At 65.4% G+C, this 16,532-nt stretch overlaps 1 protein-coding gene across 1 annotated transcript in view; it reads left to right on the top strand.

The window, feature by feature from the left end:
- The window catches only part of LOC117645704 (rap guanine nucleotide exchange factor 4), a 60,916-nt gene that overhangs the window by 3,549 nt on the left and 40,835 nt on the right, over nucleotides 1-16,532 (top strand). The window contains exon 2 of the mRNA XM_034386035.1: nucleotides 13,887-14,029. Within this exon, the coding sequence (XP_034241926.1) occupies nucleotides 13,887-14,029 (143 nt within the window). The remainder of the gene's footprint in view (nucleotides 1-13,886; nucleotides 14,030-16,532) is intronic.

Below are 16,532 nucleotides of genomic sequence, written 5' to 3'. Positions count from 1 at the left end.
CTCGCGGATGAGGTGCGAGGGAAGGGCGGGGATTTGAGAGGCTGAGGCTGCCAGGCCGTGTTCTTCCACGCAGAATTATTGAAGCTCGACCTGGCATGGCTTGGCGTGGCGTGGCGTGGCGTGCTGCCCCCTTCCCCCTCGCGCGGCGTGCCCGGGCATGCCCGGACCGAACGGGGTTCAAACACGCTATTTCGGGCCTGCGGGCCTGCGGCTTCAGTCGGGGAAAGACTCAATCAGTGTGCCGGCGCGAGGTGGCGGTGGAACCGTGGAGCCGCAGTCGCGCCAATCCCTGCCAGGGTGCGAAGCGCGAGAAGCGCGCGAAGGGTGCAACTAACGCCGAGAATAGCGGTCCGGACCGATGACTCCCTTCGCATCGGTTGGGCTCGGTGACGCCGACGGGCCGACGCACAGTGGGCCAGAAGACCGGTGGAGGCGGCCTAAACTCTTGACGCGTTTTGAGCTCCAGAGTCGCTAAACAGGACTCGAACCTAACGTGTGACCCCACCAATGGATTGCTCTCCGAACGAGGAATCCATTGGTGGGGTCACACGTTCGGTTCGAGTCCTGTTTAGCGACTCTGGAGCTCAAGACGCGTCTAGAGTTTTGGCCGCCTCCACCGGTCTTCTGGCCCACTGTGCGACGCGGCCGAAAACGGGAAAATGGAGACGCGACATTGCGGACACTATTTTCATCTTCCGGGCGTTTCACTGTTTTCACTGTTTCACTGCACCTGGCTGGCGGCATCGAGGGCTGGCAGTCCGCGCCGTAAAAACGAGGCCGCGGGACACGCGAGTACATGGCGGGGAGGGAGTTACGGCCGCGGCCACCTGCACTGCAACCAGTGGCGTGCGCAGAAATTTTGAAAAAGGGGGGAGGGGGGTCAGGCCATGCTTTTTTCCTACTTACAGGGGGAAAGTGACGCAATTTGCCTACCTTCCAGGCGGCTGCCTAGTGGCCAATGGGAGGGGTCATGACCCCCCCCCCCCTCCCTACCCCCCTTGCGCCCCTTGCGCACGCCACTGACTGCAGCCGCGCGATACGGCGATACGCCGCCCGTTGTAAACGACGAGTCAGCGGGAGGCGGGAAGGAAGTCGGGCCGACGGGGCCGGGAAGCAATCGACGGGAGTGAGCGCGATGAATTTATTCATCACCGGGCTCGTTCCGAACAGTGGCGGCGTCGCGGCGTCGCGCCGTCTCTCTCGCACCACCCACAAAGACGCCCCGTGGGTGCGAGAGAGACAGAGGGACGATGCGGCCTGCACTGCAGCGGCTGCTCGATAAGTGGATAAAACAGTGTCGCCGCGCCGGTCCGCGCGCTCCGTTCCACTCGTCTGGCAGCCCTACCACCCCCACTCCCCGAATTGGCCGAGGCGCGGCCGACGCCAGCCAGCAGCCAGCCAGCAGCCAGCCAGCAGCCAGCTAGCAGCCAGCCCACTGGAGATCATGCTCCCCAGTTGTTGTGCGCAGGATGGGGCATAGCGTGGCGGGGCCTGGCGGGGGCGCCGGGCTCGCCGGGGCGTGTCTGGCCGTGAGATACGCCTTATCACTAAAACATTCACCCCAACCCCTCGCACCAGCCTCGATCGCGGGCTGATATCCACGCGATGATCCGGACCAGCGCCAGCAGATTCCGAACAGCGCGCCGTCTCTCTCGCACCCATGAGGCCTCTCCCCCCGGACCCCCGGGGAAGCGGTGTTCGGAGACAGCCTGAAGTCGCAGCCCGTCGCTCCACGGCGCCGCGGCCAGACTGTCAGACTCCGGCAGGCGCGGCCGCGGACTTCTTGCGCATCTGGGAGGCGGAGCGGAGCGAAGTGAGAAGGCTCTGCACGCCGCGGCCTCTCGTGCGCTACCAGGCGCTACTAGGTCGGGACGGCGTTTATCGCTTCGGTGCACACTGCGCCCCGTATACACGCGTGTCCATTTTGGCGACGCCGTTTTGCCGGAGCTCAAAGAGAAGGGCTCATGCTCGCCGAGCCGTGCGCCGCGCTCATTTCGCAAAACGCTCGCAATGTTTCCCTCCAGGAAATGTAATTTGGCCCGGCTTGGTACACGCGATTTGGACCTCGCCGCGCGGAGCGCGCCGCGCCCCCTCATTTACATTCTAATCCGCGTTTCGTCGGGGAGCTTCACCGCGCCGCAGCCAGTGGCGCCACCGCCGGCCGCCCCGCCCCGCCAGCCCCCCGCCCCCGCAGTGCCAATATGCGGCGAGCTGGCCGCGTAGGCCGCGGTGGTGGACGTGTGGACTCGTCGCCCGCACTGCAAACACGCCGGCCAGGCCCAGGCCAGGCCGCCCCCGCGGCTCGCTGCGCTGCTTGCATGTGGCTTGTCCCCACGCAGGGCTACGCAGGGCCGCCCCCGGCGCCCCATGCCGGCCCCCATGACAGAGAGGTCTGCGGCGTGGCGTGGGCGTGGCGTGGCGTGGCTGGGAAAAGGGAATTGAGTCCGCACCCTCGCCGTGGCACCGCCAGCCTCCCCTGCCCGGGGCGCCTAGAGGGGGCGCCCTGCCCTGCCCTGCCCTGCCCTGCCCTGCCCTGCCCTGCCCTGCCCTGCCCTGCCCTGCCCTGCCCTGCCCTGCCCCGCCCTGCCCCGCCCTGCCCGCGGCGCGAGGGCCGGCTGGAGGCGGTGGAGGCTCGGGGGGACTTGTTGCTCCCCTGCGATAAGTACGGGCGCCCAAGGGGCGGGAAGGGAAGGCCTCTCGACTCCGCAGGCTCCGCAGCCCTGCTGGCGATGGCGGTCCTGGCGGTCGGCCTGCTGGCTCATTCAGAGCCACTCGTCGCGCTGTCTCTCTCGCACTCACGGAGCGCCCCGCAAGGCAGCGACGAAAGCCTGGTGTTGTCGCGCGGTCGGAAGGTCTCGGCGCCGCGGGAGTGTGGGTCTGGGTTCGAGACCCGCTGGCCGCGAGAGTGAAAAAGCGGGAAAACGATCGGGTCGCCGTAGGCGGGGGGTTGGGGCTGAGATGCAGAGCGGCGATACGACCTGAGGCCGGGGGCTGGCCGCTGCCCCTCCCCTCACTTCGGCCTGCAGGCATCGCATCCTTTCATCTCATACTCAATTCTCCGGCGGACGAAGCGAGACTGCTCCCGCCGCTCCCGCCTCCCGGCGGGCTCACCGGTGGACCGGAGGAGATTGGCAACGGAAAAAGAGGAAAACAGGAGAAAGACCGTCAGGGTAAAAAGCGACCAGGGCAAACAACCAACTGTCAGAATATTTCTCGCGCCGGGCCGGGGAGGCTGCGCTTTTATCGAATTGAGTTTCCGGACAATGGCAGCGCCCTGTGGCGGCGTGGCGCGGCGTGGCGTCCAGTGGCGCGGCGTGGCGTCCATAGGGGTGCGTCCGCGCGGAAGACGGGAGCGGCGGCGCTAGGCCAGGTCGACACAAAGGACGACGTCTCGGTCAACATCGCGTGGGCCATTGTCGAGCAGAAAGCAGAAGAAGCCCGCCTCGCCGACAGAGGTAGAATCATCCTTCTTTCGCAAAGTTTCGAGTGCGCCAGCCTGGTGCGCGGAGCGCGGGGGCGTCCGCCGCCGGGGTGGAGGGGCCTGCCTGCCTCACTGCCTCGCGCGGCTCAAATTGAAAAGTGCCCCGCCCGCCCCCGCGGAGCCCGCCGAGCCCGCGCCCTGCCGAGCGCCGATACCGGGCGATGCCACCCCCTGCCGTCGGCATGCCGTCGTTGTCCAGGCCGAATCCAAATCCAATTCCCAATCTGTTTAGTTGGGGCGCGTCCGCCTCTGCGCTCGTCTGCGTTGTCTCGGCCGAGGAGGCTTCGGCTTCGATTTCCGGTTTGCCCGGCGCGTCTCTGCTTCTTGTTCCAGGTTTTCGCCCGCCGCAGCAAACCTCTTGACGGAGTGGAGAAAGGTCTTGAGTTTTGCCTCCAAAGTTCGCAGCCATCCGGCAGCCTCCCCCTGTCCCCTGTGTCTTGCCGAGTCCCGTCCCCTCCGCCCAGGTGAAGCAGGCCGAGCGGGGCGCGGGGTGAAGTGGGCGCGGGGGCAAAACTTATTCCCAGAGTAAACACATTTCCCGAGGGGAGCAAGCCAAGCGAGTGGAGCCTTGCCGAACTCGGCCCAGTGGTCCGGCCCTGCCCGGCCCTGCCCGGCCCGCCGCGCTGCGCCGTGCGGCTTTGGTCCGCTGTGACATCGCGGTAATTGGTTCTTATCTGTCTCGCGGAGTTTCGAATCAGTTCAGTCGGCGGCGCCCCGCCGCTATCCTAGTCTGTCGCGCCCAGCAGCCCCTGCTGGCTAGGATGGCTAGGTCGGCTAGGTCGGCTGGCAGACGACACCCCCACGGCCGGGGCGGACGGGGCCGAGCACAGTGGGCCAGAAGACCGGTGGAGGCGGCCAAAACTCTAGACGCGTTTTGTGCTCCAGAGTCGCTAAACAGGACTCGAACCGAACGTGTGACCCCACCAATGGATTGCTCTCCGAACGAGGAATCCATTGGTGGGGTCACACGTTCCATTCGAGTCCCATTTAGCGACTCTGGAGCACAAAACGCGTCTAGAGTTTTGGCCGCCTCCACCGGTCTTCTGGCCCACTGTGCGGAGGGAGGGACGGCCGCGTGGGATTGATTCGGGCCGTTCAGCGCCACACCTGCTTGGCCGCCCCGCCGCCCCGCCGGGCCGCCGCTTTGCCGAACTGCGCAGCGAAAATCAGAGCCGGCGGCGGGGTTCGAACCCTCGTCAGTTGCGCAAGTGTCAAAACCTTTCACGGGCGCTGGCTGAGCTCCGGGGAGCGGTCGGACCGCGTTGCCTGTCGCATCCCCTCCCACTCTCGGGTGGCTCTGGCCCGGGGGACGCTCGACGCGCTCTCCACCATGGCGCGGAGCGTGGTGGAGCGCCAAGGCACGCCAAGGCGGCGCATGTGGTTCCCGTTGTTCACCGTTGTTCCGACGCAGCGCGCCCCACTGCCGCATGTCTGCGGCGCTGCGGCCGTCCCCGCGGTCGCACTAAATAATGCTTCGGCAGGGCGCGGGGCGACGGCGGCGGGCGGGGCGGGGCACTTCGCCCGACTTCGCCGGCCCGGCCGCCACGCGCAGCGCAGTCCTGGTGGAACGCACGGCCTCATCACAGCCGCATTATTTGTCGCTCCTGGGGGACTACAAGAGCGACTCGCTCGGGCCGCTGCGGGTCGCTACCGCCACTACACTACAAGGCCGGGACAAACGAGCACGCCGTGATAGGCGTCCTTAGCGAGGACGGCGCGGCTAGGAAGGCGGCAGCGGCGGCAGCAGCACGCCTTGGGGTGCCGTTAGCACCAACTTGGCCACTAACCGGACGGGCCTGCACGGCGGCCAGGCAGGCCGCACACCCGGGGCTGGCGGGGCTGGCGGTCAACTAACAGGAGGGAGCGAACTGGGCAAGGCAGACCGAGGGACGCAGCCCGAGGGAGGCAGGCCCCTTCCCGCCAACCCCAACCGCCCCTCGCAGTGGATAAGCCTAAAGAAGGTCCGGTCCGATGGAACCGGCGGCCTGGTCCTGGTGGCCGCCTTTTCCCGGGGCCTCCTGAGCTCGCGACGCGAGGCAAGGCGGGGACCCTGCGCCTCTCCGCCCTCGTCTCCGCCCTCGTCTCCGCCCTCGTCTCCGCCCTTCGCCCCCGCCCCCCGGTGCTTTCCTTCCAAGCCGATCCAACGGCTCGGCCCGCTGCACGCGGCGCGGCCAACCGTCTGATGCCGAACACTGCTTCGTCGCTCTGTCTCTCTCGCACCCCTGCGGACCGCCCCATGAGTGCGAGAGAGACAGAGCGACGAAAGCAGTGCTCGGAATCAGACGGCAGGCAGTGCCGGGCAGTGCGGGGCAGCATGGGCCGAACGAGAGCAGGACTGCAGCACGCACTCAGTGACTCAGACACGGACTCGCCCTTCTGAACCTGTTGCTGCTCTTTTCTGAATGTTTGCGCCAACGCCGCGCTGCGGTACGTGCCGGGCTGAGGGTCGGGGTCGAGTTGGGGCGGCCGGGTAGAGGGCGGGGTGGCCGGGCGCACGGTGGGCTGGTGGAGGCGGCCGAAACCCCAGACGCGTTTTGAGCTCCAGAGTCGCTAAACGGGACCCGAACCAGACGTGTGACCCCACCATTGTATTTCTCGTTGGGTGAGCAATCCGTTGGTGGGGTCACACGGTGGGATCGAGTCCCGCTCAGCGACTCTGGAGCTCGAAACGCGTCTAGAGTTCTGGCCGCCTCCACCGGTCTTCTGGCCCACTGTGGGGAGGGGCTCCCTTCGCTTTGCGGAGTCTGCTTCAGACAGCGGAGCAGCGCAAGCGCGCAAGCCGAGCAAAGTGCGCGCCGCACCGCCTCCACGATAATACTGAAGCACACAATAACGTGAGTCTGGGAACGCGCTCGTCCTCCACCGCGTGTTGCTTGTGGTTTCAAAGAGCAGGGCTGCTACGCTGCTTGGCTGCACGGCTGCGGTGCGGGGCCGTGCGGGGCCGTGCGGGGCGCGGGCCGAGAGCGCCGGGGCGGCAGGCATGCCCGCCAAACACACGCGCGCGCCGCGGCGCTCTGCCCGGCGCTCTGCCCGGCGCCAGTCTCATTTCGACAAGTCGCCCTGTCTCTCTCGCTCTCACGGGACGTCCCGCAGGCCCGTAGGGGTGCCAGGGTGACAGAGCGACGGACGACTTCGCGGAGTCACTCGGCAGGTGGCCACCCCGCCCTGGCCGAGGCCCTGGCCGCCCACCAGGCGTATTTATACCCGGGTCAGACAGAGTGCGCCCGAGCGTTTCGTCGGCCGCCCCTCTCTCTCGCGCGCGTGCATGGAGCATGGAGCGGCCCGCGAGTGCGAGAGAGACGGAGAGACGAAAGCGCTCCGCCGGTGACACGTGTGGCTGCGGGCCCGCTGCGGGCCACACGTGTAAGGGCGAATCAGGGCCCACTCGCACAGGTGCGGTGAACGAGGCCCCCTCCCCCTCCCCCTCCCCCTCCCCCTCCAGGCCCTCGTGCTGGAGGGGAGCCGGCGCAGCCAGCGAGGGCTGCCGGCGACTGATAAAACGGCGAGGCTCACCTGCGGACTGATCCCTCCGTCTCTCTCGCACCTACACGGGTCGCACCACGAGTGCGAGAGAGACGGAGCGACGCAAACGCTTCGGGCGTCGTCGGGAGCGGGGCGGCTAAAGGGTAAAGGCAAAGTCGTTGCAACACGAACCGGCAGCAGGCAGGCAAGGCAGGTGTGGCGGTGTAATCGCGCGGCGCCGAGCGGCGCGCCCCAGCCGACTGATTCCGCTTCCGCGCAGCGCCCTCTCTCTCTCTCTCTCTCTCTCTCTCTCTCTCTCTCTCTCTCTCTCTCTCTCTCTCTCTCTCTCTCTCTCTCTCTCTCTCACGCATGCGGGGTCCCGTGGAGCGACAGAGAGAACCGCCGTGTGGAATCAGTCTGCCGCCGGGAGACACGAAGAGCTTGGCTATTGCGCCGCCGAGCGCGCCACCATGGCGAGCAAACTAAGCCTGGCGCAGCCACAGCACAGTGGGCCAGAAGACCGGTGGAGGCGGCCGAAACCCCAGACGCGTTTGGGGCTCCAGAGTCGCTAAATGGGACTCGAACCGAGCATGTGACCCCATCAACGGGTTGCTCGTTCGGAGAGCAATCCATTGGTGGGGTCACACGTTCAGTTTGAGTCCTGTTTAGCGACTCTTGAGCTCGAATTTCGGCCAACTCCGCCGTTCCTGGCCCACTGTGCACAGACTCAGGCACAGGGCAGAGCGGGGCAAAGCCGGGCAAAGGGCTGAGGGGGGAGGTCGCCAAACGCGACGCGCCCTGTCTGTGTCCCTGCCCGCGGGGGCGGCCTGGCACCTCTACTGGAAACACCTCTCAGTCCGAGTGGGTGGCAATATACCTCGCTGCCGATTTAAGCACCCGTGAAATTATACACTGGAATGACCTTTGCGCAAAACTCACCCAGTGTAAAGCAAAAAACACACCAAACAAACAAAAACCGTTATGTCTCGCAGAACGCGGAGTACAATTGAAATTATGGTTTATTTTTGAGGTATTGATTGGACCGCCGGCGATGGGAGTGGTGCTCCGAGAAAAAGAGCACTTGAGCTTGAAATAAAAATGCTCTCATCGGGCTGAAGACATGCTCTCGAACAGAAGAAAAACTCTCGGGCAGATAAAAAGGATTTATTCGGCTAAAAAAAAGCCCACAAAAAACATTCTTTTCACTTGTATTTCGATCGGTGACTGGCAGCCCGTCCCTACACGCGTGACGTCACGTGTGACGGCGCGGTGCGCGGCGGTCCTGCGTGCGGGCGTTGATAAGGGTAATTCGAAGGGGATCGGGCTGGCGCGTGGGCCTACACCGCGGCCCGCACCGCGGGGCCCACACCGCGCGCGGCCCACACCGCGGGGCCTACACCGCGTCCCACACCATAGGGGCTCGGAACGGATCACGGTGCAGCCCACATTATCCTCTTTTAAACCGGATTAGAGTGAACATTCAATCGGAGCCAGCCACTCGGCTGCAGGGTGGGACTCAGGGTGGGTGGGGCTGGCCACCCCTCCCCCTCCCCCTCTTCCACCATCACTACCGTCACCACCGTCACCAGCGCGTCGACGCGGGACAGCGCCTTTAAAAAATGAATGTGACAAATGTTACAACTTTGAGCAGGCGGTGCGGGGCGCGGGCATGGCGGGGCGCGGGCATGGCGGGGTGCGGGGCGCGGGGCGCGGGCATGGCGGGGCGCGACAGGGCGGACAGGGTGCCGCGGTGGACGTGGACGCGGCCCGGCGGCCCCACTGTGTTAACTTATTTACTGGAGTTTCCCCGCAGCGGCCAGCGCGGTGCCCGGAACAGTGCCCTGCGCTGCCCTGCGCTGCCGCGGAGGAAGCAGAACTCGCAGCAAAGTCCCGGAGTCCCGGCCAGCCAGGCCAGGGCGCCAGGCCAGGGGCGAGGTCATGGCGTAGGAAACCCCCGCGGCGCGGCGCGGCGAGGCGAGGCGAGGCGAGACCAGGGGGGACATCCCGCGGCACTCGCTGCAATATGTGGAGTGCGTCCCTCGGCGTTCCTGCTTTATGATGCCAGGTGGGCACGTTGGCACGCTGGCACGCTGGTCCGTGCAGGTCGCATAGCGAGGCTCCACTGCCCGACGGCAAACTTTATCCCCCGCTGTGGGTTGGCCGACGACGCGGCAGGGCAGGGCAGCGCCGCGCCTTCGTGACTGATGCGGACTGATTCCGAGTGTCGTTTTCGTCGCTCTGTCTCTCTCGCACTCATGGGCACCCTCTCCATGAGGGTGCGAGAGAGACAGAGCGACAAACCGCTCTTCTGAATCGCTCAGCAGGCCCGAACACTGCTTCATCGCTCTCTCTCGCACCTCTATGGACCACCTCATGAGTGCGAGAGAGACAGAGCGACGAAAGCACTGTTCGGAATGATTCCGCTGCCCACGCCCGGCGCCCCACGCCACCACGCCACGCGGACTCGCCGTGGAGCCACCAGTCTCCGCCAGCCGACCCCGAGAAGGACAAGAAGCGAGGCCGGCGGGTCGGACCGGCTCACCCGGGACGCTTGCCGCTGCTTGCCGCGACGGCGGTCGATGGTGGGCCTCGGCCACCTCGAAGTCCCCACCGTGCCGTGCCCGCCGTCCTCTCTGTCTCGTCGCCGAGCACCGCGGTGGACGTATTAGCCCCTCCACTCGCCTTCCTTTGGCCTGGCGGGGCGGGGCGGGGCGGGGCGGGGTCCTTGTCCTTGATGGCCGTGATCTCGACTGTCGACATTATAAAGGACCCCGGGCTGGGCGGCGGGGCAGCCTTTCAAGTTGACTCCCTGTATCTCCTCCATATTTCATGACGCGCCTGTCCACGGGCAGCGCGCGGCGCCGCGCGGCAAAGGGGCGCTGCCGCCGCTGCATTCGGCTGAGCAGTCCACTGGAGTCTCTGCTGGAGTCTCCGCTGGAGTCTCCGCTGGAGTGGCACTCCGAACCTCCAATCGCTCGCCGTTCCCACGCCCCCCTCCCTAAACCACCGTTGCCAGGCAAATCACGGGTATGCTGCACTCCGTGCGACGCACGGTGCGTGTTTTTCTGTCATATTTCCCCCAAAACGTCAACGATAGGCAGCCAATTAAAGGAAATCGAACCGGCCGTATATTTTCCTACCCAAGACGTGGCCGGCTTTGACCTCAGCGGCCTGGAACGAGTGTGGTGGCCGAGGCTGGAGGCTGGCCTGGCCAAAGGCCTGGCCAAGGGCCTGGCCGACGGCGCGGCGAGGAAGGCCTAAAAATAAAATCCCAACCCAACCGGGGGCGGAGAGCATATTCGTCGATGCGACGCGGGGCGCGGGTTGGGGGGGGGGGCGCCCCATGTGAAGCCCATTGGTGGTGGCCAACGCAAAGAGGCATCGGTTCTCGACTCTCGGCCCGGACCATCAATCACAAAAACAAATCTTCAATTTTTTTTAAAAAAAATTAAGAAACCTGCGGTTTGAACTCCGTTGCCTCACCAGAGTTCAGAGGCAAAGATGGCCCAGTGCGGAAAGGTGTCGGTAATCGACACTCCGATCGGGCGATCGAATCCCAGCAGCATCCACACTTTCTGACTACCATTGCGGTCCAATCCTGTGGCTTCCAGGTCTCGGTTTCACTAACATGCTCGTACAAACGATGAGTACGGCTCCAGGTCCCGGAGTTTGGTTACTTGGCTGCGCACTGCTTGCTCTGCTTCCGGGCCGTTCCGGCCCAAGCGCCACTTCCGGCTGAGGCTCCCCACCGGAAGGGAAGGCCAGGCGCTCTCGCCGGAATCGGCAAGCCGTCGGCAAGCCGGGCGGAGTGTCGCGGTGCAGCGGCCAGAAAACGGGGCGGGGTCGAAACGAATGTGGTGTCGCCAGTGGTGGGTCTGAAGGGCGGGGCGGGGCGCGGCGGGGCGGGGCGGGGTGCGGCGGGGCGGGGCGGGGCGGGGCGCGGCGGGGCGGGGCGGGGCGGGGCGGGGCGGGGCGGGGCGGGGCGGGGCGGGGCGGGCGGAATGCCGGTGGAACGCCCGAGGCTCGCCGAGGAACGCCGCCAGCCAGCACGAGCACCTCAGGGTCCGGGGAAACGGCTGGACGGGCTGGACGGCGGGGACACTGCCCACGGATTCCGAGAGTCGTTTTCGTCGCTCTGTCTCTCTCGCACTCATGGGGCCTCCCGTATAGGTGCGAGAGAGACAGAGCGACGAAATATAGGTCTCGGAATCAGTCTTCTGCCTGGCGGATTCGCCTTGCTCCGGGGGCGATTCATTCCGACATCCCATCTCGCCCCCCGCCGTGCGGCCGCGCTAGCCAGGCGCGGGCCCCCACTGGAGCCCGCCCAGCCCCGCCCCGCCCGCCCCGCCCGCCCCGCCCGCCCCGCCGCCGAGCGAAGCAGCGACGTTCGTTTATGACATTCTATTTCCGATCCGACTGCATCCAATAAAGCAGTCTCCATGTAGTGGCGCGGCCCTGTTAGCTGCCCTGCTAGCGTTCTCGTCGGTGGCCTCGTCGGTGGCCTCGTCGGTGGCCTCGTCGGCGGCCTCGTCGGCGGCCTCGTCGGTGGCCTCGTCGGTGGCCTCGTCGGCGGCCTCGTCGGCGGCCTCGTCGGCGGCCTCGTCGGTGGCCTCGTCGGTGGCCTCGTCGGCGGCCTCGTCGGCGGCCTCGTCGGTGGCCTCGTCGGTGGCCTCGTCGGTGGCCTCGTCGGCGGCCTCGTCGGCGGCCTCGTCGGTGGCCTCGTCGGTGGCCTCGTCGGTGGCCTCGTCGGCGGCCTCGTCGGCGGCCTCGTCGGTGGCCTCGTCGGTGGCCTCGTCGACGGCCTCGTCGGTGGCCTCGTCGGCGGCCTCGTCGGTGGCCTCGTCGGTGGCCTCGTCGGCGGCCTCGTCGGTGGCCTCGTCGGTGGCCTCGTCGGCGGCCTCGTCGGCGGCCTCGTCGGTGGCCTCGTCGGTGACGTCGTCGTCGTCGGCCTTGTCGGTGGTCATTTCACGGTGCGTCCGCCACCCAGACTCCCAGGTAGACTGTTTGACGAGCACACCTACCCCTCACATCGATTTGCCTGGCCTGCCCTTTGCCGGGCTGCTGTGCGGGGAGGGCGGGGAGGGGCGGCTTTCTGTCGAGCCGGGGCCGAGACCACCGAGACCGTGGCCATGCCGTGGCCATACCGTGGCCGTGCTGCGGGTCCGCGTGTCCACCTCTGGCCTCCACTGGACCGGCAACCTGGCAGGGCGGCAGGGCGGCAGGTCCTGAACTGAAACACGAGCGCCACAAGGGAAGGGGGCGAGGGCGAGGTCGGGTGGGGTTGCTTTCAGAGGGTCGCTTTGGGCATCACAACAGCAGCAGCCTCCGGGCAGCCCCTGGCCTCTGTCTGGCCCTCTGGCATTTCTCCGTGCCTCAGCCAACGCGTTTCGACCAACGGACCAACGTGCACGAAGTGGCAGGAAACGGCGCTGTCTCGACGGCCAATGGTCCGCAAGCCGCAATGACAGCCCACGTTTCGTTGGAGCACACTCGGGCCCTGTGCGCACAGTGTGCCCTGTGTGTGAGGGTCCCTCCCCCGCCCCCTCCCTCCCAGGTAGCTCTCTTCCGGACCCTCTTATCAATAAACCGAGGCGGGTCGGGCCTCGCCTCGCCAGTCCTTGCCGCCCATTATCCACAAGCCGCCCCAGGCCGAGTCCCAGGCCGAGTCCCAGGCCGAGTCCCAGGCCGAGGCCCAGGGACAGCCCAGCCAGCGTGCCGGGGCGGCGGGGCGGCAGCCCAGTCAGCGGCGCAGCCAGGGGCGTTACCACCCTCATTTTCAAATCCACCGCTCCATTGCCCGCACAGCACCCTCTAGTCGATGCAGTGTGCCATGGCGGGCACGGCCTCGGGCACGGCCTCGGACACGGCCTCGGGCACGGCCTCGGGCACGGCCTCGGGCACGGCCTCGGGCACGGCGTGGAGCGCACAATCATCGGCACCCGCAGACGGCCCAGCCCACATGCCACCTGCGCTCTGCGCGCTGCGGTCGGTGTACCCTCCCCCTACCCCTCCCCCGGCGATGCCTCTATTCCAGTGCCGCCCCTCGCTGCCTCGCTGCTTGTTCATGCCGAGTGGTTATTGTGCTCGGGGAATAGACCGGTTAGCGTGTTCCCGCGCAAAGCAGACTGACGGGTCGGGGGATTCCTTGTGCCGCCTCGTGCGTGTGAGTGGGGAGTGTCGGTGTGAGTGCTGGCCGCGGCTCCTGGATCCACGTCGCCTCTCCTCTCCCCGCCGCTCGGCGCTTTGACCGTCAGCAGACTGAAATGCCGTATAAAGCGGACCTCCATTTGGTAATGGAGTCCGTGGCCACAGCGCACCACAGCCAGGCAGCCAGGCAGCCGCGGACTGATTCCGCTTCGCCCACACTGCACAGCCGCTGGCACGCTTGCTGGCCACAGAATTATTGGCAAGCCTGGCCCTGAAATACCCCCCAGCTAGCCGAAATTTCGCGTTGCAGGCGGCCGGAGCGCCAAATATTGGCAAGCTAATAAAGATTTCTGATCAAGGCATTCAAAATGGCTTGCCAATTTTGTGGCAAGCAAACTTGCCACCGTCGTGCTGTCTCTCTCGTACGCGCCGTGAGTGTGAGACTGTGGAAGGGGAGGGGGGATGGCCGACGGGGGACGCGGAATCGTCGGCCTGTTACGAGGGTTAACAACCCCCTCAGAATGGTCTGATTGTTGCCGCTCAGAACACCGTCTAAGCGAGGGTGGGGCGGGGCTGCGGTAACGGGGCGGGGCGGGCGACGCGTCACTGAGGCTCGGGGGATCGGTGCGGCACGGCGCCGAGACAGGGGCGTCCCGAACGCAGCAGCCCGTCGACCACCACGGCGACGACGCGCCGTGTGCGCGTACGCGTACGCGGGCGTGACTCAGGACGACGCTGCAACATCAGTTATTCCCCAAACCCCAACATTAACTTTTGGCGACTCTTTGGTCCGCAGGCCGGGCGACCGCAGTCGCCGCGACGCCGACCTGATCGCCCACCGCCTGCGGCGCGTCGAGGCGCTGGACCGCCTGCCCAGCAGCATCCTGCACCAGCTGGCCCTCGTCGGCTACTACGAGGACCTGGAGAAGGGCGTCACCCGTGAGTACCCAACCTCGTGCCCCAGCACGACGCATGTAGCTTGGCTTTGACGGAGTGCTTGACGCTTGACGCTCTGCGCGCTGCAGAGCACCGGCCGGAGGTTCTTCTCCGCCGCCATAACGCGTCACCCTAGTGAGGACGGCCATGTGTCGTCTTGCAGTGCAGGCGAGCATGTGTCGGGCCCGAAACGGCATACGATCAGGAGCCCGTAGTGGTAATAGTAACGGAGCGCCTGCCGGGTAGGCAGTCCCGCGGCACGCCGGTGCCCGCTTGCGGCCTACCCCGCCGTCGACGGGCGCTCCAGGCCTTCGCCCCGCGACACCAGGCCCACGGCTACGCATGCTACGCATGCTACGCATGCTGCGCGCTGCGCACCGCCGCGCCGCCCCAAAGTTAGCTCTGCCAACACGCGCGTCAGTGGCCGGGCCGTCGGCCGGGCCGTTCCAGGAATCGAACAGCGTCGAGTCGGCGCCTCGGAGGGGAAAGGGGAAAAAAAGTTGTCCAACTTTGTCGTGTTTTTTTCGAAGCGAGGCAGCGTGAGATTATGAGCGGGCCGCGTGGCCGCCATAGCCCGGCCTGGCTATGGTGGCCATCAACGCGCTCCTGCTGAATATTTGACGCGCCGCCCTCGCTTCCTGGCCGCGGCCCGCTGGCCCCGCTGCACGCGATGTGCCCCGTCATGCACGCGTCACGCGTCACGCTCACGCGCGTCCAGTGTAGGCGACGCGGGGCGAGTGGAAAAAAGGGTGGGGCAGCGAGACGGGCTCGCGGCTATTTAAAAATAAAAGCGGAGAAACTTGAACGCTACTACTGGGCGGCGCCGGGCTGGGGCCGTGGGAAAAGTCGCCAAGTCGCAAAGTTGGCAACTTTTGTGAATTATGAATTATGAAGGCGACGGGGAGACTCCATTAAACGCCCCTGTTCCTTTCCGATCGGCGCCCCGTCGTCCTGGAGGTGCTGTGCGGGCTGTGCCAAGTCCGGAGGGCCGCCGGGGGCCCTGGACGGTCCCGGATGTCCTGGAGGCCCTGGGCGAGGCCGTGGGCGAGGCCGTGGGCGAGGCCGTGGGCGAGGCCGTGGGCGAGGCCGTGGGCGAGGCCGTGGGCGAGGCCGTGGGCGAGGCCGTGGGCGAGGCCGTGGGCGAGGCCGTGGGCGAGGCCGTGGGCGAGGCCGTGGGCGAGGCCGTGGGCGAGGCCGTGGGCGAGGCACTGGGGGACCTGGAGGAACAGCGGGGACGAGGCGTCTCCCGGGCGCTTCCCCCATTTACCCCCCGTCTTATCCCACGCCGGCAACACCGCCAGGGAGACGCACTGCTGGGAGTCGTCGCGGCGCCGCGCAGACAGAAAACCCATTTGGCGGGAGACACGCGTGGCGACACGGCGCGACACGACACGGCGGAGTCAATCCGAGAAACGCTTTTGTGAGGGAGCGAAAAGATGTAGCCAGCTGCCTCCTCCCCGTCCCCTTCTCCCGGAGGGGCTGCCGGCATCAGGTGCCGGCGTGCATTGGGGCCGGGGACAGCGTCTACAGCGCGTGCAGCTCGTCGCGCGAATTGACGCGCTGTTTTGATACCAAACTAACGGACCTAACTGAATAGACAAGGAGGTAGTTATGACGTAACCATGATTTATTGACTGATTGTCCTGTTAGTATAATTGACAGTGAAAGTGAATCTAGTCCCCCACTTGCACATGTGCTCGGACCCCGGTCACTCCCCACAGACACTTGGCTCACCTTGCCTGGATCCCGGTTGGGCTGCGACTGCCCGTCCGCGGCCGCGTCGCTCCGGGCCTCGGCCCTTCGCGACGCGCCCGACGGCGATTTTGCTGACACAAGGGGTATGGGCCGCGGCGGTGGCGGATGCAGCGGCCGCGGCCCGTAAAGTGTTTGAACCTGCGTGGAGTGGCGCAACACTCCCCGCGTACAAAGATCACTGACTCCCGGCAGTGAAGGAGTTGAAAGAAATTATGCAAATGAATTTAAGGTTATAGCCCAAGTGGCTTGTTAACTGCCAATTTACTAAATTTAAGCGTGTCATTGGCTTTAAATTGTTCGAGATGTCGCTTTAATTTATGCATAAATATTGTAGGTTAATTAAATTAGTCAAACGTATTAGTAGTGTGAGTGTGAGAGTGACCGGTTTGGAGGGCGTTAGGAAAAATAAATACAAAACAAGGAGAACAATATCAGAAACAATACAGCTTGTCTCACCGCGCTCCGGCCGCGCCACCTTTACCCTGTCGGATTGAGACTGGTGTCTAAACATTTTTTTTTTTTGAAAAGCGATGCTTAAATGTAAAGGGATGAGTCTTTTGTCTATTGGCAACAGATTGTCATTTTTCATAACACATGTACAAAGGATATTGTAGAACAGTCAGTGTGGCAAAATCATACAACACAAGGTTTGTTGAGAAGTCGTTGCTCAACTGACTACAATTGTTACTAAATCTAGATAACCCAAGTGCACAACTGAGAACTGATTATATATGTTGGCACATTTTCATGA

This window comes from Thrips palmi, unplaced genomic scaffold (genome assembly GCF_012932325.1).
Source record: "Thrips palmi isolate BJ-2018 unplaced genomic scaffold, TpBJ-2018v1 HiC_scaffold_19, whole genome shotgun sequence".
NCBI lineage: Eukaryota > Metazoa > Arthropoda > Insecta > Thysanoptera > Thripidae > Thrips > Thrips palmi.
This window is presented reverse-complemented; position numbering and strand designations above follow the sequence as displayed.